Genomic DNA, 20,062 nt, shown 5'->3' on the forward strand with positions numbered 1-20,062 from the left:
GTTCAGTATTTTAGGTGCTGTACAGGCCCTTACAGTTGACAAATGAGGAAATGGACATAGTTGCAATGAGCTGCGTGCCCACTCCAGCAAAAGGATAAAGAGTTGTCTTGGTAATTTTCAGAGGGTAGAGCAGGCAACGAGGAGACTAGTAGGAGGCAACCCCATTTCAGAACTGCCTATGGGGGTAACCAGGAGAGAAGCTGGATGTGGACAGGGGCAGGGGCAGTTTCTAGGCTGTGGATCTGACCCTCAGTAAAGAAGGGAAGGTGCGGAGAGGGCTGCAGAGGAGCTGGTAGGTGTGACTTCTGCTCGGCCTTCTCTGTCCACTCTCCACTGCCCTCTGCCCAGCCCAGGGCCCTAGGGACACTAGCGAATGGGGAGGAAAAGGGAGGGAACTATGAAATGTCCCCCCTAGGGGACACTAGAGAATGGGGAGGAAAAGGGAGGGGACTATGAAATGTCCCCCCTAGGGGACACTAGAGAATGAGGAGGAAAAGGGAGGGGCTATAGTTGGGAGGTATTTATTCTGTGATGTCCCCAGTTGGGAGAACTCAGCCCTCTTGGCTTAGGTCTGAGTTTGGTTTAAAAGGAGAGTATAATCAAGATACAGAGAAGTGCAAAGAAGGAAGGAACAGAGAGAAACAAGAAAAAGTGGAGAGTGAAAATTAGAGGGAACCCAGGCGAGGTGAGGTGTAGGAGAGACAGCAGATTCCTGGAAAGGAGAGTGGCCCCGCTGTTTGTCCAGCCTCCAAACCCACATGACAGGGACTGTGAAGCAGCCTTGCCCACGGGCTGAGCCGCGCCTCCGCTCAGGGAACCCTAAGCAAATACGCCCTGATCCCCACATAAAGGGCCAATTAACTGCGCGTCTCCGGGAACAAATCCGCTAACAGGGTGACAAGCCCCTAGACGCTGGCAGGTCCTGTGTTTGCGGAGAGGCCAGCCGGGAGCAAATCAGGGGATTAGGACAGGGCAGGAGCCGCATGGTGGGAGGGTTTCTGGCCCCCTCCGCCCCAGAGCAGGGCCTGGTGCCAGGACGCGGGGTTTCTATCCCGGTTCAGCTGCTGGTGTGATGGAACCCAGGTGACCGCGGTCAGCAGGGGGCGGAGCAAAGGGCCCCGGAGCCTCGAATCTCACGGGTCAGAGTAGATCAAGCACTCCAATTCCTCCTTAACAGATGGGAAAACTGAGGTCCAAAGCGGCGACGTCTTGTACTTGGCAAACGTAGGATTAGAACCCACTTCCGTGTTGGTCATTCCTGAGGAATAGATTTCGGGTAGGAAATATATCCCTTACCTTCTCTCTTATCTGAATAACACCCAACCCTGGAGCGATGAAGGGAGGGGCGTCAAATCTCTTAGTATCTTCTTGCTTTTGAAAGGATGTGTCTCTAACCCGTCTCTCACCTACCCCAGTCCTCAGCCTCAGGGTCTGCTCGGATCTATGTCTTCTGTGGGGCCTCCAGGGCCCTAGTTAGGCACCGGCAGATGAGGTGCTGAAGAGGACAGTTCCCAGGGCGCTGCGTTGCGGGGAGGTGGGGGTCCATCCGGCCCCATCCTCATTCCCACCTCCCCCCTTCCCCCACACTCAGTGCTTCCAGCCTTTCTACGTCCTGCCCAGAGCTGCTAGGGTTGGAAGGCACCTAAACACCCATAGTTGGAGGCTCACAAACAGGGGCCTGGACTGATGAAGGAGGCTTGGAAGAAGCCCCCCACCCCTTGACAACGTCTCGGGTTCCCTTCAACAAGCTCTGCCTGAAATACTTCAATTCTTGATTCTGCTTACTCCCGAGTCTGCGACTGTATAGCACCCATCCCTCTGGGGTCAGAAGCAGTCGCCCCATGAAGTTTGTCTCATCCCGGAGCTGATGGCTGAGCCAGAACTCAGGCACTGACTTTTCAATCAGCAGGGCCTTACCTCAGGTTAGGAATGCCCCGTCCTCTCTCTTTCCTAGACACCCCAAAGCCATCTCCAGTCTACTGGGGGCTCTTCAGGTAGAAAGAACCCCAGAAAAGTCAGAAGCAGACCGCGACTGGAAGTGGGAGGCGAGAGGGGGGTGCATGGTTTTCTTCTCGCCCCCCAGTAAGGACGACTGTTATCAGATTTGAACAGATTTGCACGAATTTTGCATCAATCCCACATGCCTTTACAAAAATAATATTATCTTTGTTTTTATCCTAGAATCCTTGGTTCCATTTCAGTCTCCTCAAAAACGTAAAACAATTTAACAAAAAATGTCAAAGCAGAGTAATGTAAAAGTATTCAAGCACATGACAGTTGCCTGGGTTTGCCTGGCTTTCGGTCTCCTACAGGAACTCCTAGATTAGGGCGTTTGGAGCAGGACTCCCGGGTCAGGGCGCGCCGCACCATCCCCTGGCCTCCAGGCTGCAGAACAGAGGACCAGAGGGCAGAGAGGTGGACCTGTCTTGGAGTTCTCTTCCTGCTCCCAACTCTTGCTGCAAACCACCCCAGTCTCCTGCACTTCCGTCGCCAAATCCCTAGACTTGAGAGGGAATGGAAGTCAGAGCTTTGGCAGCAAGGAGCATTGCTTGCGCTTTGCCTCAGTTTCCATAAGGTTAGGGAAAAGAGAGGACAGACTCCTGTTCTAAAGTTGGGCAGAAGGGCAGAGTTCGACAGAGCCTCATCCTTCATCTTAGGTGCTTTGAGAAAGAAGGGACAATCTCTCGCTGCGTCCAGAACAGAACGCTAGACTTGGGGCGCGGGGCGGGGACTCCAACTCGCGTGCCACGCTACTCTAGTCTCCTGCCCGGATAGTGACTGTAGGGGTAGGGGTGGGAGGGTGGAGGGAGGTGGATTAATCCCTTAATTACGCCGTGATCGGCGTGGCACCTGCTTTCCGCCTGCCCAGCTCCCAGGGGACTCCGGCACTGGGGGGTGGAGAGAAGGACGAGGGAAGGAGGAGGGCATGAGGAGGCACCGACCGTACCCAGGCGAGCCGGCAGGAGAGCGGCACCGTGGCTGCCGCAGCGCGCAGAGGCTGTGGAGGGGCTTACGGCACCCGGCCCGCGGGTCTCAGACCCAGGGGCTGGGCCCCGAGCCCCCCGCCCCGATCCCAGCTGGGTCGAACCATGCTGCGCTACCTGCTGAAAACGCTGCTGCAGATGAACTTGTTCGCGGACTCTCTGGCCGGGGACATCTCCAACTCCAGCGAGCTACTCTTGGGCTTCAACTCCTCGCTGGCGGCGCTCAACCACACCCTGCTGCCTCCCGGCGATCCCTCACTCAACGGTGAGTCCCTGCCTCTTGGGGATATGGGATCCTGGGATGGGGATGAGGTGAGAGGGCGGCGTGGAAGAGAAGGAGAATCACTCCTGTCCCGAGGTCCAGGATTGAGCGGCGCCTCCCAGCGCCTCCCTGGGTCTTGGGGGCTAAGGGATAATTTGGAGCTTGGAGCACCTGAGTGGGGGTACCCGCGGGAGGTCGAGGGCTTGGGAGAAGATATCTACTGAGTCTTTTTACACCTCCTTCCCTTCCCCTACAACGCCCACCCCAGGTGAGAAGACCGTGGCTGGTGACGGGCAGGGAAGTCCGAGCTAAGAAAGGCCCGGGCCCAGCGCAGGGAGGGCAGAGGAGGGGGCACGGTCTCCCGCCGGCCTCGGCCAAGCCGGGTCACTCGGTGACCCACCCAGGCAGCTGGTCTTCGGAATCCCGAAGTTTCCCAAGAACTCACTTAGGACCAGAGGAAGCCAAAATGCTGGATGTGTTTGCTACGGAGGGGACAGGGGCGGCGATCATTTTAAGGAAACTTAGAAGTTTGTCTTTCAGCGGCGGGACTCTCAGCCGGCCCACCCCGGCAGAGCTGTGGCGGGCGGGCGGAGCTGGCTGCGAGGTCGTTACCGCTAATTACGGCGATTAATAAATGACTGGGACAGCGCGCTCTCCCCTAGCGCCGCGGGGAAGCTGCGGGAGCCGGCCGCCGCCAGCATTCGGAGAGGCCGGAGCGCGCCCCCTGCCTGCAGCATCGGCAACCCCGGCTTTCCCGGGCGCTTTCGCGTGTGGTTCCCTCCAGGTGCACGCGGTCCCCATCCCTCTGCCTCGACCCACTCGAGTCTAGTGACGAGCACTGTGCTGGGGACTCGAAGGTGGAGAGAAAGGAGACCGGGGCAATATGTGTGTGTTTATGTGTAGGACACATCAGGTGCTGAGGGAGGAGCCCCAGAGCCTCATTAGCATGGCCATTAGCTATTCATTAGGCTGCAGTCGAAGCATCTCCTGAGACCGGGAAGGGTAGGGGGAAATTCCAGGGAAAGGGCGCCTGCAGCTGCGTCTACAGGAATTAGGGGGAAAGGACCGACCAGAAGGGTGTGTTCCGTATGGAAGGAGTGGGGAGGAAGACGATGGGGGATGAGCCCGATTCTCCAACCTCTTGACCCTCCTAGATTCCCAGGAGGTTAAGCACAGACCCCTTCTCGCTGGCACCCCGCAGAGTCCCGCTTCTGCTCACTTAGCGCTTTTACAGAGTGTTTTCACCATACTTGGTCTCATCTAAGCTCGAAAACTTAGTGAGGTATGTAAGGAAGGTGTTGACAGACACATTTTGCCGCTGAGAAAATGCTTTATAGAGTGAATGGTGCCCTAATCGTCACAAAAGCAGCATGAAGCAAAACCTAGCCATAACAGATCAGTCTATTTCCTTTACACCTGAGGGCTATACCAAGGGGAAAAAAGAATATTGGGGTCTGGTAGAATTCGATTCAGGTAGAGACTGTAGGAGCCAAGATAAGGTGCATATGCTGGGAATACAAGCCCTTAAATAATGGCAGAGTAGTAACATTTATCCCCCAATGCCTTACATACATTATGGTCTTAGAGCAACCCTATCACTACTCCCACATCACAAATAAAGAAACTAAGACTCAGAGAAGTTAAATAATTTGCCCAAGTTCTTACAGCTAGGAAGGGTCAAAGTCTGAGATTCCAGCCCTGGTTGGTTCAACACCAACACCTGAGCTCTCAGTCACTCCAGTGTTGCTCACCACGGGGTGTTCCAAAATTGGGAATGGGAGGAGATGGAGGAGAAGAGACGGGTGAAAAGCAGAGATTTCCAATTGGAAGGGAGATGGAGAAAATTATTCTCTCAAGTGGGACAGAAATCGATCTTCTTGACTACAGGCAATTAAAATAAACTTCTCAGGGCAGCCCCAGCACTGGTCAGCCTGTCCAGCTTTGTCTACAACAGAACTTCTAAGAGGAGGGGCGGAAATGAAACCCAACTCACACGTGGGCTGGAACCGGGAGGTTCCTGCAGATTTTGGAACAGGGTAGGAGGGGAGGGGGCAGCGGGCAGAACAGATGCTTGAAGTGGTCCCTGGTTATTTTACACCAGATTATTCAAGGCTGCAGTGGCACCTACTGGCCGCCACGGGTTACAAATCCACTTTTGTTGGCTGGACTAGAGGCTGAGCCTGCCGGAGTATAACAGGCTCCGGGATCCCAAACCCTAGTGCAGAAGGCGAAACAGGCCAAAGTCTGCAGGCCAAGTGACAGGTGGGATAGAATATGTGGATGAACTGATTCGAGTGAGCAGGGAAAGTAGAGGAACATCAATCAGTAGGCTAATCTATTGGAAACTATGCACCTCTCAGGAAAAGGAGACTTACTAATATTTCTACTGCTCTTTGAGTTCAATTCCTGTGATTTCACAGGACACTTGAAATGAAGCATGATTATCCGGGGTGTCAGTAAGAAGGACTCTGTGCGACTCATAGAATCCAGGTTGACAAGCCCTTCTAGTCCCGGCCCTATCACTCCCGTCTTCCCTTTCATAAGGGATCCCAGGCCAGTCCACATTCCCAATTTCACTGGGCTGGGACCTTGCAGAGGTCACCAATTGTTGGCTCCAGTGCACAGTTTGTGGTCGTTCACTGAGCAAAGACGATCCGTGAACCAGTGCAGGTAGGAGATGGAAACCAGTGGGTAGGAAGTGAGGGAGGGGTCTACTCTTCAAGTGGTGGTTCAGCCACTCCCGCTTAAACTTGGCAGGAGAGGAGATGGAGGTCTCTAAGTGGTCCAGAAAGCCGGCCTAGAAGTTTATGTCCCGATTCCTCTACTAACCAGCCTGTCCGTAGGCATCTTCTTTTGAGACCAGGAATGCGGAACATCTGCCAATAGGGAGATATTGGATCCTGCAGAGGGAGAGGGTAGGCGGGGAGGGGGTGGGGGTGGGGGCGGGGACTGAGCTCCAGCAGAGAAGCACAGGAGAAGGGACGACCAGAGGATTATCTTTCCCTCTGGAGCCTCAATCTGCCCCCACAATGTCCGGGTCTGAGCCCTCTGCGTCACCCCCTGTCCCCAGGGTCAACGGTAGGACCGGAGGACGCTATGCCCCGCATCGTGGAGCAGCCGCCAGATCTGCTGGTCTCCCGAGGCGAGCCCGCCACGTTGCCCTGTCGCGCTGAGGGCCGACCCCGACCCAACATTGAGTGGTACAAGAACGGGGCGCGTGTGGCCACTGTGCGCGAGGACCCGCGTGCGCACCGCCTGCTGCTGCCCAGCGGCGCCCTCTTTTTCCCGCGCATCGTGCACGGGCGCCGCGCGCGGCCGGACGAAGGTGTCTACACTTGCGTGGCTCGCAACTACCTGGGGGCAGCAGCGAGCAGAAACGCCTCGCTGGAAGTGGCAGGTGAGAGTCAGCTGATCGTCAGCTGGTTGCTTCCACAGCCCAGGGTAGGCGGGAGGGCACTGGGCAATCAGACCCAGAACCAGCCTCAACGACCTCAGCCCATTCAGCATCCTCCTTTGGGACCGCGACCTTTGATCTCTAATAGCCACACCACGGCCAGAGAAGGAGGTGGATCTGACTCCAGGCTGGTATTTTCTCACCTGGGAACGAATTCCAGTCTGCGGTGATCAACCCCCTCTCAAGACAACACTTTCCTTGTGTACTCAGCCAGTTACGTCACTTTACACCCTGCTTATTCTTCCCCGCCCCCCGCCCCATCCAGTCCTCCGTGAGGATTTCCGGCAGTCTCCTGGAAACGTGGTGGTGGCAGTGGGGGAGCCAACAGTACTGGAATGCGCGCCCCCCCGCGGCCACCCGGAGCCTTCCGTGTCCTGGAGGAAGGACGGTGCAAGACTCAAGGAAGAGGAAGGAAGGATCACGGTGAGGGGCGGGATTATGACTGGGGATCCCACCAGGAGAGGGGAAATAGGGTAGGGGCCTGGGACAAAGCTCAAAGGCCCAGGAAGGGCCTTGGAGGTTTCAAGGCTGGAGATTGAGATCAGGGAAGTAGTTCACCAGAGACTAAGAGTCAACAATACAGTGAGGGATAAGGAAGATTGAATTGGTATAAAAAAGGGGGCGGGGCATGATGCCCCAGGAACTTCCCATGTGATACGTGGGTCAGCTTCCTTGGCCATCTTTATCAGCTTGCTGTGAGGATCAAATAAACTATACATATGTATATACACACATATACACCATATATATATATATATACACTGTGATAGCTGAAACGGACCAAAGTTACCATTATTACTCTGCAGATCCGTAGAGGGAAGCTGATGATGTCACATACACTCAAGAGCGATGCAGGCATGTATGTGTGCGTGGCCTCCAACATGGCGGGAGAACGGGAGAGTGCGGCAGCTGAAGTCGTGGTCCTGGGTAGGCACAGGGAATTTTGAAATTATGGGAACAGGTAGCCTGGAGAGTAAGTAGCCCTACAGACACCCTGACTGTTCATTCACTACCACTCCATAGAGCGTCCCTCATTCCTGCGCAGACCAGTGAATCAGGTGGTCCTGGCTGATGCCCCTGTGAATTTCCTATGTGAGGTGAAGGGAGATCCCCCACCTCGTCTACACTGGCGCAAGGAGGATGGGGAACTGCCCACAGGCAGGTGAGAGGCCCTCTTCTGCCTATAGGAAGACCCAACCTGATCAAGAGATTATTCTGCCCTAGAAAACTGGAAGGCAGGCACATTGTCACTTGAGAGCACAGAGAAGTCTGTTCCCTAGAGCCTGTGGCCCCAGTCCTATCCAGTCCCTACCTCCATTGATTTGTCCATGGGTAACCAGCTTCTGTCCCTGCTGGGTCCTGCCTGTCTTTATGTACCTTGACCCTGGTGTCTGTCCTGGGGGAGAGAGAAGGGGTCTATAGCTGTGGCCAACCCAGCCTGGGGTGGGGAGTGGAGCAGGTATGAGATCCGGAGTGACCACAGCCTTTGGATTGGGCCTGTGAGTGCCGAAGATGAGGGAACCTACACCTGTGTGGCGGAGAACAGTGTGGGCCGCGCTGAAGCATCTGGCTCCCTCAGTGTTCACGGTGAGGGCTGTGCTTGGGACTGCCTGCAGCAGGAATGGTAGGAGGGAAGAAGGAGGATGGTTGGCAGGAGACTGAGGGAGAAAGGGCAGAGCAGGGCATGTGGGTGGGACACCTGAGACTTCTGCAAGGAGTGGGAGGAGGAGAACGCTAAACAGGCTGGGCAGGAAGAGATGGATATCTGCTCCTATACACTTGAGCTAAGCTGGAGCTTCTTTCTCCTGTTCCTGCAGTCTCCTTTCTTAGTGCCTCTGACTCCCTGTTTCTTTTTCTCATCTTCCCTTCCCAGTCCCACCCCAGTTGGTGACCCAGCCCCAGGACCAGATGGCAGCTCCTGGAGAGAGCGTGGCTTTCCAGTGTGAGACCAAAGGAAACCCCCCACCTGCCATCTTCTGGCAGAAGGAGGGGAGTCAGGTGGGTGGCCATCTCCAAGGAGCTTCCCATCAGCCTTCCTCTGTGGCTCAACCTCCCTCCGCAGCTCAGCCTCCCTCCCTCTACATTCTGCAAACTTCTCTGTGGGACTTCTGTTTTATCTTTGGGAGCCCCCAGAAACCCTTGCAGGTTATTTGAGAGGATTAAATAACATAATGAATATAAAAGGCCTGGAACACATTGGGACACTTTTTAATAAATGATAATAATACACTTAGGTGGTAGAGAAGAGTCCTGGATGGTAGTTTCTTAGAGAATCTTTCTGTTTCTGGCAAGGCTATCCTGAGGATGTAACAAACTCGATTTCTCTCTCCTCCTTTAGACGCCTTGAGCTTTGGCTTTGGACATAACACACTGTTCTGGAAACACTATTGAACCAAAGCTGCTCAGGGTAGAAAATTACTTGCTCTTCTATTTATAGTGGCCACAAGGGACTTTCACAAGGGAGAGCTCACAGTCATTCCTTTTGAACCTTGCAAACAAATCTCAAAATCCAGAAGCAGAATGAACATTAACTGAAGTTACAACATAAATAACTCTCTCTAAAGGAAGGGTAGGAATTTTGCTACTGGAAACAGGGTCAGCAAGATAAAATAAGTATGACAAGCTCCACTCTGCTGGAAAACAAGGCAACCTGCTACCTCATTCCAAATCGACAGCCACAATTTTCTAACATCTTTTCTAGCACCTGGGACTGCTGAATTCCAATTAGATTCTCACCCGAATAAAAACGGTGATGGTTAGTAGCGGGTGAAGCAGGTGTTAGTCAGGTCTCGGCATGGCGCCCTTTATCCTGAGGCCCAAACCTGCCTCCCTATCTAATCTAATGGATTATCTTCCATGGATCTATCTAATGAAAATCGTTAAAGCAGGAAGAAGAGGAATGTGTTTACCACAATGTGTTAGAAGACTTTCATATGATTCCTTCATGTGATCTTTCTAACTATCCTCTAAACGTCAAATTTGGGAAACAGGTTAAATAGCTTGTTCAGGGTTTCCCAACTAGTAAGTCACAGAGCTGGGAAGTAGACTCGGAAACTGTTGAATACAATTCCCTGATTTATTTTGTGAATAAATTTAACTACTTTGCCCAAGGTCACATCACTGCTGGAGACAGACAATGAACTAGAATCTTAGGAATTCTCTGAATTTTGAGATTGACAGGAATGGGAACCTCTCCCTGCCCAGTTGCCTGCTCATTCCCTACCCTGGTTCCTTGCTCTGTCTCCAGGTCCTGCTTTTCCCCAGTCAGTCACTTCAGCCAACAGGGCGCTTCTCAGTCTCTCCAAGAGGCCAACTCAACATCACTGCGGTGCAGCGTGGGGATGCTGGGTACTATGTGTGCCAGGCTGTCAGTGTGGCTGGCAGCATCCTGGCCAAGGCCTTGCTGCAGATAAAAGGAGGTACGTGCCCATGGAGATAGGGCTGGACCCATGGCTTGGGAGGAAATAATGGCCTAAAGTGGTGTGTTTCTCTTGGAGTCTATATACTATGTCTGCAAGAGGAAAGGTGTGTTCCTGAGGCATGTCCTTGAAGTTTGGAAACCAGCAGCAGAAGCCACTAATAATGGCTCGTCCTGGGCAGAGACTTAGATGATTATCAAAGCCCCCTCTGATCACCAGAAGTTTCGGAGGGTGGGGGAGGGAGGGTGAAGGAGTGGAGAATGAGGACAAGGGGCTGGCCGCCAGGCCCTAAGCTCCTCCCCTGAGGTGCACACGGTCTTCCTCTCTCAGCCTCTTTGGATGGGCTGCCTCCTGTCATCCTCCAGGGACCAGCCAATCAGACGCTGGTGCTTGGCTCCTCCGTGTGGCTGCCATGCAGAGTGACTGGGAACCCTCAACCCAGTGTCCGATGGAAGAAGGATGGGCAGTGGCTGCAGGGGGATGACCTCCAGTTCAAGCCAATGGCCAACGGTACCCTGTACATTGCCAACGTGCAGGTGAGTGTCATCCCTGGGGCCCTAGTAGCTGAGAATGGCTATCTGCTCCACATTCCTTACACAAGTAAGTACTCACTGGGCCTGTAGCCCCATCTTTACCCCTCTGTTCTCTCAGAGCACCCAGTGTCCAACATCTTCCCATCCTTCTGCTACCCGCCTCCACTCCCTCACTGGATCTTGCTGCACTCTGTTTGCCAGTGCTCTGCCCTCTCTTACAGGAGATGGACATGGGCTTCTACAGCTGTGTGGCCAAGAGTTCCATAGGGGAAGCCACATGGAGTGGCTGGCTTAAGATGCGGGGTGAGTTTTTTCTTTGTTCCCTTATTTTGATAATACCTTCCTCCAAACCTGCTTCAACAAGGAGTCAATACCCCCTCAAACTCTGGGATTAACTTTATGTCACAAATGCCATGGTTACGGTGGTGAGGATGAGGAGGACAGTAGTGGTGCCCATGGGAGGCAGATGTGAGTAGGGGTTCGTATACTATAGCCCACTCTGACCATCACCACTGCTCAGAGCTCCATAGCTCCCCTGGGAAGGAGACAGGTTCCACTAGGGTTATCCTTTTCCTATCCTTCTACTTAAAGATTATCTCCCACTGCAGAAGATTGGGGAGTATCACCAGACCCCCCTACAGAACCCAGTACCCCTCCGGGGCCACCCTCTCAGCCAGTGGTCACTGAGATCACCAAGAACAGCATTACCCTGACCTGGGAGCCCAACCCACAGACTGGGGCTGCAGTCACATCTTATGTGATAGAGGCTTTCAGGTATGGAGACAGTTTTGAACGCAAACCTGGAGAGTTAAAAGGAGGGGATCCTATACCCTTAGGGTCTTTGCTATTGTGAGGCGGGGTTCTCCAATACCCTCTCCCAAGGGGAAGACACAATGGTGGTTCATAGAGAGTGGATGAGATGGAGTAGGCAGGTTGGGAGTTCCTGGCTTAGGCAACCCTGTCATCTCCTTCCTGTTGTAGCCCAGCAGCTGGCAACACGTGGCGTACTGTGGCAGATGGCGTGCAGCTGGAGACACACACAGTCAGTGGTCTGCAGCCCAACACCATCTACGTGTTTCTGGTTCGAGCAGTGGGAACCTGGGGCCTCAGTGATCCCAGCCCTGTCTCTGAGCCTGTCCGTACACAGGGTAAGGTCAGAGTCCCTGGGCTCATGGGCATGAAATGTTACATCGTAGAGCATCCCTCTCCCCCAAAACCATGACACCATGGCAGTTCATAAAGTTCTTTCCTGCTATGCCAGGTCTATACTGGTGGCCCGGCCTGGAATAGGAGATCACATTTGCCTCTCATAGAAGAGACAAGGGAGGAGGAAGGCAGGGAGAGGGGAGGAGGGAAGAAGGAAAGAGAGAGGTATTCATGCATTTTGGCAGCTTCTGACTTCTGAGCCTTTCACCCATAAATAATATAGATTATTAAGACCAGAAGGGACCATGGAGGGGCCATCTTCATCTTAGAGATGAGGAACTGAGGCCTTTAAAGGATGCATGTGTAGTTATGCTAGCTGGACACCGAGGCCCACATCTGGAAGCTATTGCCCTGACCAGTCCCCTCCTGACCATGGGGTGTGCTCTACTAAGTGGAGCAGGGCAGAGGTAGGACACGAACACACTCTCAGTCGTGTCTCCCTGTCCCTGGTGGCCTCTGCTGAGTGGGTTCTTTGGTCAACAGACAGCAGTCCCTCTAGGCCAGTGGAGGACCCATGGAGAGGCCAGCAGGGACTGGCTGAAGTGGCTGTGCGCCTGCAGGAGCCCATAGTGCTGGGACCCCGGACCCTGCAGGTGTCCTGGATTGTGAGTGTGGTATGGGGAGGAGATTCAGGGTGGGGAAGATTATGAGGCACATGAGGGCCTCCAAGTGTGAGTATGGGAGAGTGGGAAGTGAGTGGCTGGGGAAGGCCGCATGAGTGGAGGAGGGGCTGGGCCTGGAGGGCCTGTATGGCCCCAGCATCCCCCTCTGGTGTGCCTTGTCCTGTCTCCCACAGGTGGATGGCCCAGTCCAGCTGGTGCAAGGTTTCCGGGTGTCTTGGAGGGTAGCAGGCCCTGACAGAGGAAGCTGGACAATGTTGGACCTACAGTCCCCAAGCCAGCAAAGCACTGTGCTAAGAGGACTCCCTCCAGGGACCCAAATCCAGATCAAGGTGCAAGCCCAAGGCCAGGAGGGGCTGGGAGCTGAAAGCCTCTCTGTGACCAGGAGCATTCCTGAGGAGGGTAAGGAGGGCCACCGAACAGATGGATGGACAAGCGGGAAGAAAGGGTGGGGGTGGAGGGGGGATGAAAATTTGCAGGATGAGAGCAGGGTGAGTGGGTGGGGAGGAGGAATGGCTCTCAGTTCCCTAAGATGTAAGAACAGGGAATGTTGGGGTAGGAGGGGCAGCTTGCAATGGCTATTTGTGTCCTTCTCACCATGCTCTACCCTGGCCCAGCCCCCAGTGGCCCCCCCCAGGGAGTGGCGGTGGCCTTGGGGGGTGATGGCAACAGCAGTATCACTGTGACCTGGGAACCTCCACTCCCCTCCCAGCAAAATGGGGTCATCACGGAGTACCAGGTAGAGGGACTGAGAAGGGACTGGATGGGAGGGCCAGGCTGGGAGGGAGAGGGAGGAACTAGTGGCTAGAATTAGGGTGGAGGAAATCTATTATAGGTTTGGCTTTAGGGTTGGGGATGAGTTTAGGGGAGAAGAGAGAGGTTTCCAAGTGTTGTTTCCAGGTTGAATTACATTACATCTGTCTAAGGCTCCTCTACCATTTGAAGCCTTAAGTTTGCCGGTGAGGCTAAGAACCCCATTTCTGACTCTAAATCCGGGACTCGGCCTCCCTAGATCTGGTGCCTGGGCAATGAGAGCCGCTTTCACCTCAATCGGTCTGCAGCAGGCGGGGCACGCTCCGCAATGCTCCGAGGACTGGTGCCCGGTCTCCTCTATCGAACCCTGGTCGCGGCGGCCACCAGCGCAGGCGTGGGCGTGGCCAGTGCCCCGGTGCTGGTGCAGCTGCGTGAGTCCACCGGAGGGCAGTGCTGGGGATCGTGGCAAGCCCCCAACTGGGGTAGCTGTGCCTGCCAGGTCGAGAATGACTCTTTCCCAGTTCCAGGGTTTCGCGCCCCTCCTCCCCTCACCTCTCTGACCCCCACAGCGTCCCCGCCGGACCTGGAGCCCGGGCTGGAGGTGGGCGCCGGGCTGGCGGAGCGGCTAGCGAGGGTGCTGCGGAAGCCCGCCTTCCTCGCGGGCAGCGGCGCCGCCTGCGGGGCGCTACTGCTCGGGCTCTGCGCCGCCCTCTACCGGCGCCGGAAACAGCGCAAAGAGCTCAGCCACTACACGGGTGAGCGCCCGGCCCCTGAGCGGACGGAGCCAGGAGGGAGCCAGGCGGGCCATGGGGAGGGGCAGGGGCTTAGCCGCTGGCGAGTGAGGACCGGGTCGGGAGGAAGGGGTCTCACCTGGAGTTCAGCCTCTTGGGTAGGGGTGGGATACGCGGGGCGGCTCGAGTTGCTGCCAGGACTGGGAAGAGTTGCGGGCCAAGACGGGGCGGGACCTGATCTGAGGAGAGGGGTGACTTTTGCCCCTAAGACGCCGCAAGGAGGCCAGGCTTTGCAACCGTCTCCATAAAGAAGGGGCAAGTTCGCGGACGGAAAGCCCACTCCAAGGGCGGGGGGCGGGGCCTGGCTAGAGGGGGTGTGGCCAGGATCCCAGGCAGTAAATTGAGAGGCGGGATCTGAATGGAAAGGCGGGGCTCCCTGAAAAGAGGCGACCCGAGTTCTGCTACTCCCTAGTAAGGGACGTCTCTGGAGAGAATCTGAGGTGTCTGAGGTCAGTGGTTTTCAATCTCGGTCGGCTATACATAGGAATCACTTGGGGAGCTTGAGAAAAATACCGATACCTGAGTCCCACCCCCCAGAAATTCTGATGAAATCGATCCAGGGTGTAGCCTGAGTGGTGGAACTGGGACCGGGGCCGAGGAGTGGACAAGTATAGGGGTATTTCTGACCCTTCTCCTCATTTCCCCTCTTCTTTCTCCCACGGGTTCCTTTCTGGAAGCCTCTTTTGCCTACACACCGGCAGGTAAGCCATCTCTGCCCCATTGGGGTTCAGACCCCCCAGGAAGGGCCCTTCTCTCACACATTCTCCCCTTCATTTTCCCCAGTGTCCTTCCCGCACTCAGAGGGCCTCTCTGGAGCCAGTTCCAGGTAATTCTCTTAGCCCATCTCCCCAGGATGACCTCCACCGAGAGGCCACTCTTCTTCCTCCCCGCTGCCGCCCCAGGTGGAGGGAGCATGGCCACTTCCCACCCCAACGCCACCGCCACTGTCCCGCGACTCCCAAATATCGCCACCTCCCTTTCCTTTGCTGGCCTCTTCAGGCGCTCCGTCCCCAACGCTCACCTGCTCTCACTCAGGCCACCCATGGGCCTTGGCCCCGCCCCCTACCCATGGCTGGCAGATTCGTGGCCCCACCCATCTCGAAGCCCCTCAGCCCAGGAACCCAGGGGAAGCTGCTGCCCCAGCAATCCTGACCCGGACGACAGATATTACAATGGTGAGGAGTTCTCATTCCCTCATCTGGCTTCAGCACACTTCTCCCGACTACTGGGGCAAACTGAAGGGCGCCTGGGAGCCCAGTCTCTCTGAGGTTGGTCAGTCCCTGGGGAGGATGTGAGCTGGGGGAGCCTCTCTGACCTACCTCCACCCTGGTTTAGGATGTAAGGCTTGTGTGGAGGACAAAGTTGATCCCGTGGGATCTCCCTTTGCCCTCCATTCTGTTGTCCTCTATTTTTCTGTCTCTGTCCCCCGGGCCTCCCTCCTTCTCTGCAGAAGCAGGAATCTCCCTGTATCTGGCTCAGACGGCCCGGGGCACGGCCGCCCCGGGCGAGGGTCCTGTCTACAGCACCATTGACCCAGCGGGGGAGGAGCTGCAGACCTTCCATGGGGGCTTCCCCCAACATCCCTCAGGGGATGCGGGCCCCTGGAGCCAGTATGCTCCTCCAGAGTGGAGCCAGGGGGACAGTGGTATGACTCCAACTCCTGAAACCCCGTTTAGCCCTGACCAGGGTATTCCCAAAGAGGATCCTCCTCCCTGACCCTCTAGCACCTAGCCTGGCACTTCCTTCTGACCCGTCTCATCTCTGGCTCTTTCCTGCCTGTTGTCCGGGTGTCCCCATCCTATTCTCCTCAGGAGCCAAGGGAGGCAGAGTGAAGCTTCTGGGGAAACCTGTGCAGATGCCCTCTCTCAACTGGCCAGAAGCCCTGCCCCCACCTCCTCCTTCTTGTGAACTGAGCTGCCTAGAGGGGCCCGAGGAGGAGCTGGAGGGCAGGTAGGGATGCTCCCTGCTTCCAGGCCCACACACCTGCGGCCAGACCATGGGCTGCTGGGGGATGCAGAGAGGCCGGCAGAGGAAGGGGAAGGGGCAGCAGGGAGGCCAAAGGGAAAGTATGGAAGCAACTCAGCCCTTTCCTTCTCTTCTGCCTCTTTGACACTAGCTCAGAGCCAGAGGAGTGGTGCCCGCCAATGCCTGAGAGAAGCCACCTGACGGAGCCCAGCTCCAGTGGAGGGTGCCTGGTCACTCCATCCCGAAGGGAAACCCCCTCTCCCACACCCTCCTATGGACAGCAGTCCACAGCCACTCTTACCCCCTCACCTCCTGACCCTCCCCAGCCCCCAACTGACATGCCCCATCTCCACCAGATGCCCAGGTAGGGAGGTATATAGTACCTCACTCATTGCAAGCCCTCTACACATATCTACTCAGTAGATGACTGAGTGGAGGGAGGGAGGGAGGGATGGATGGATGGATGGATGGATGGATGGATGGATGGATGGATCTGGGGTACAGAAGTCTCAGGGCTGTGTCAGGGTGGAAGTGTAATTTGGACAGGAATAGGGAGGCTGACAAGATCTCTCATGCCCATTAGACTGGCTCTCGCTGGAGTGGTCAGCAAGCTTCCTGAGACATTTCAGATATGGCTCTCCTCATGCTTCTCTAGCTTGGGAGGACTTATGGGGGGACGGGTTGTGTCTCATTTATCTGTTAGGCTGGGTGTCTACCACAGTGCCAGGCCCATAGTAGGCACTCAGGTTTTGTGGAGGGAACAGATGCTGAGGCCTCCTGTCATTGCAGGAGGGTGCCCCTTGGGCCGAGTTCCCCTCTCAGTGTATCCCAGCCCATGCTGGGCATCCGTGAAGGGAGGCCTGCTGGCCTGGGTGCTGGCTCTGCAGCCTTGCCCCACCTCAGCCCCAGTCCTGCCCCTAGCATAGCCAGCAGTGCCCCAGGTAAGTCTGTACAACCTCCTTTTGTCCCCTGACCCCCTCCAGTGCTTGCTTCCCCTTCACCTTAGGCCCCTTTCCTGATCTTTGCCCTTACCCGTTCCTCTTCCCGTCTCCTAATGCTACAGGCAGAACCTGGCAGGGGAATGGGGAGATGACTCCCCCACTTCAAGGACCCCGTGCTCGATTCCGGAAGAAACCCAAGGCTCTTCCCTACAGGAGGGAGAACAGTCCTGGGGGTGAGGGAGGATGCACCTGGGAGATGGTGACAGAAATGGTGGGGGGACAGGCAGGAAACCAAGGGTGCACTCTGGGGGCTGGAGGAGGGAACAGGTGAACCCCAATCTTGGGCTGTTCGTTGGCAGCCTCCTGGTGCCAGGGAATGCAGGTAAGAGAAAGATAGTGACAGGAGTGGCAGGAGGCTCCACTGAAAACAGCTCCCTCCCCAGACTTGCCCCCACCACCCTTGCCACCGCCAGAGGAAGAGGCGAGCTGGGCCCTAGAGCTGAGGGCAGCAGGCAGCATGTCTTCCCTGGAGCGGGAGCGCAGTGGAGAGAGGAAAGTGGTACAGGCCATGCCCCTGGCAGCCCAGAGGGGTCCCCACCCGGATGGTAAGCAGGGCCAGGGCAGGCAGGAGGGCTGCTGCCACCAGAGACTGTGGGCTTTGGGACTGGGGTCTGATAGTAGACCAGCTCAGCCCTCCCTTTAGTTAGGTCCATGCATTTGATCCACATCAAACTCCCCTGTCTCTCTAGCTCTCTCTGAGCACAATCCCATGAAGTCCCAAGTTGTGTTCATTCCCAGGATGGAAGCCCAGATGAGAGGACTGGGGTCTAGGTGCTCTGTCCCCGCTCCCTACAAGGCTCCCTCTGATTGGGAGCTTCCCCGCAGTGTTCTGAGTACCCGTGATGTCAAGGCCATGTGCCAGGCACTCTGCTGCTCCTCAGCCCCAGGCTGGCTGAGCTCTGTGCCTGCCCTTCCATCTTCTTCCAGAGCTGCGCTTGTGGTCAGGGTGGCAGGTGGGTGACAGGGAAGTTCTGCTCCCTGCCTGCACCCGGCTGCCTTTCGCTCTTGTGCTGCAGAAGAGGCCTGGCTCCCGTACAGCAGACCGAGCTTCCTTTCCCGGGGCCAGGGCACCAGCACCTGTTCCACGGCTGGCAGCAACTCTTCCAGGGGCTCCAGCAGCTCTAGGGGATCCCGGGGCCCTGGCCGGAGCCGGAGTCGGAGCCGGAGCCAGAGCCAAAGGCCGGGACAGAAACGCCGAGAGGTAGGGGCTATAGATTGCAGAAAAATGAGGGGAGAGGACTAGGGAAGGGTGGACCAAGGGGTAAGGAAAACAGGAAGGTAGGCAAGGGCTTGTAGAGGAGTGTCAAAAGGAGGGGATCGAGAGAGTGAGGGGGAGGGAGGAATCCTGTAGAAGTGACAAGGGGACTGAGTGTGGTGGCTCATGCCTGTAATCCTAGCACTTTGGGAGACCGAGGCGGGTGGATCCCTTGAGCTCAGGAGTTCGAGATTAGCCTGGGCAATATGGTGAAATCCCATCTCTACAAAAAAAAAAATACAAAATTAGCTGGGCGTGGTGGTGTGCTCCTGTAGTCCCAGCTACTCTGCAGGCTTGAGGTGGGAGGATAGCTTGAGCCTGGGCAGTCAAGGCTGCAGTGAGCCATGATCACACCACTGCTCTCCAGCCTGGGCGACAGAGCGAGACTCTGTCTCAAACAAAACAACACAAAACAAAAGAAATGACAAGGGGTAAGGACAAGATGATACATAATCGAGGAGTCTGGGTCACCATAGGAGAACTGGGTTAGGAGAGAGAAAGCCCGAACCCCTCTTGGACTTGTTTGCCCTGGGCCAGGGTTTTACAAAACAGCATCTCTCTGTCTCCCTAGGAACCAAGATGACCCTTGTTGGGGCATTGAGAATATCAGGAGTGCCACAGGGAAGGGTAGTAGGGATGTCTTTTCCCTCCCAGCAGTGATGAGTGGGGCTAACTGAAGCCCATTGGTTTCCACGATTTCAATTGACTGAGAAGGCAGAGAGCTAGCTCCTCCCTTTCTTTCTCTTTCTACCTGAGACTTGTTTATAAAAAACAAAACAATAAAAAGAGTCTGATCAGAGCCCGGGGCCATGTCTGTCTGGTTCTGTGCAGAAGGCTGGGAAGAAGGCGACTACAGGGTCCTATATATCAGCACACACTGGTAGCTTCTGCTTCCCTTTCCACTCTGTCAAAAGTACTAAGTTAGGCACAATGGCTCACACCTGTAATCCCAGCACTTCAGGAGGCTGAGGCAGGAGGATCACTTGAGCCCAGGAGTTTAAGACCAGCCTGGGCAACCTAGCAAGACCTTGTGTCTACACACACACTAACTAACTAAATACATAAATAAATTAGCCAGGTACGGTTGTGTGCACCTGTCATTCTATCTGCTTGGGAAGCTGAGGCAGTAGTATTGCCTAAACCCAGGTGTTAGAGGTTATAGTGAGCTATGATTGTGCCACTGGACTTCATCCTGGGTGACAGAGTGAGACCCTATCTCAAAAACAAACAAACAAGCAAACAAACAAACAAACACAAAAAAAACGAAAAAACACTAGGTGGGGACTGTACTGTCCTGCTTCTTAAAGGAGTAAGAAGCTCACTGTCCCCGAGTTACAACCATAGACTTTCCAAATGCCCAGTAATAAGACACATGTTCTACCTCTGGAAGGTCAAGCCAGGCCCTTCTTTAGTGCCCTCCTCTGGGATCTACTTTCCCACAAGAAAATACACCCCTCACAAAAAACTATCTTGAAAAACTCAAAGAAAGGAGGAGCTTATGGGAGAAACCCCAGGCAAGAAGGAAGAGCATGCTTTTTCAAACCCTCTGACTCCGTCACAGAGGACAAACAGGCACCTCTTGCTGGGCCCAGATGTGATTGGGTTGACAGGCACAGAACTGTTAAGACTTTTTTGTGGTGACTGCCATGGTCCTCGTCACCTCCTGCCCCGCATCCCGTGTACTCACTGGTGACCTGAGGTTTTGTTCCTTCTCACTTGCTCTACCCTTGACTCAGTGACTTCCCTGGACTCTCTGGGCTTGGCGGCTGCCCTCCAGGCCCAGGCCCTGACCTCGTCTGCCCCTTTGACCTATAAGTGT

General features: G+C 55.4%; 1 protein-coding gene across 28 annotated transcripts; it reads left to right on the forward strand.

The window, feature by feature from the left end:
* Positions 1 to 2,943: 2,943 nt before the first annotated feature.
* ROBO3 (roundabout guidance receptor 3) lies at positions 2,944 to 19,042 on the forward strand. Of its 28 annotated transcripts, none has more exons than XR_012423849.1 (28): positions 2,944 to 3,249; positions 6,317 to 6,643; positions 6,966 to 7,123; positions 7,507 to 7,627; positions 7,724 to 7,862; positions 8,160 to 8,287; positions 8,574 to 8,698; positions 9,948 to 10,119; positions 10,450 to 10,655; positions 10,874 to 10,955; positions 11,261 to 11,426; positions 11,634 to 11,800; positions 12,342 to 12,463; positions 12,655 to 12,880; positions 13,096 to 13,217; positions 13,491 to 13,662; positions 13,801 to 14,120; positions 14,700 to 14,723; positions 14,806 to 14,848; positions 15,058 to 15,197; positions 15,473 to 15,667; positions 15,834 to 15,972; positions 16,139 to 16,351; positions 16,777 to 16,928; positions 17,051 to 17,161; positions 17,372 to 17,533; positions 18,005 to 18,189; positions 18,815 to 19,042. XR_012423849.1 is itself a non-coding variant. In XM_045370814.2 (28 exons), exons 1-28 carry the CDS (start codon positions 3,090 to 3,092, stop codon positions 18,918 to 18,920), a joined length of 4,374 nt encoding a protein of 1,457 aa, XP_045226749.2. In that variant the 5' UTR covers positions 2,944 to 3,089; the 3' UTR covers positions 18,921 to 19,042. The 28 variants fall into 28 exon arrangements, 26 of the variants coding, with proteins under 26 accessions (XP_045226749.2, XP_045226744.2, XP_073871623.1 ...); XM_045370814.2 differs by having other exon boundaries at positions 13,801 to 13,986; positions 15,022 to 15,197; positions 17,916 to 18,189; XM_045370809.2 differs by having other exon boundaries at positions 13,801 to 13,986; positions 15,022 to 15,197.
* The last annotated feature ends 1,020 nt before the right edge of the window (positions 19,043 to 20,062 follow it).

This window comes from Macaca fascicularis, chromosome 14 (assembly GCF_037993035.2).
Source record: "Macaca fascicularis isolate 582-1 chromosome 14, T2T-MFA8v1.1".
Lineage (NCBI taxonomy): Eukaryota > Metazoa > Chordata > Mammalia > Primates > Cercopithecidae > Macaca > Macaca fascicularis.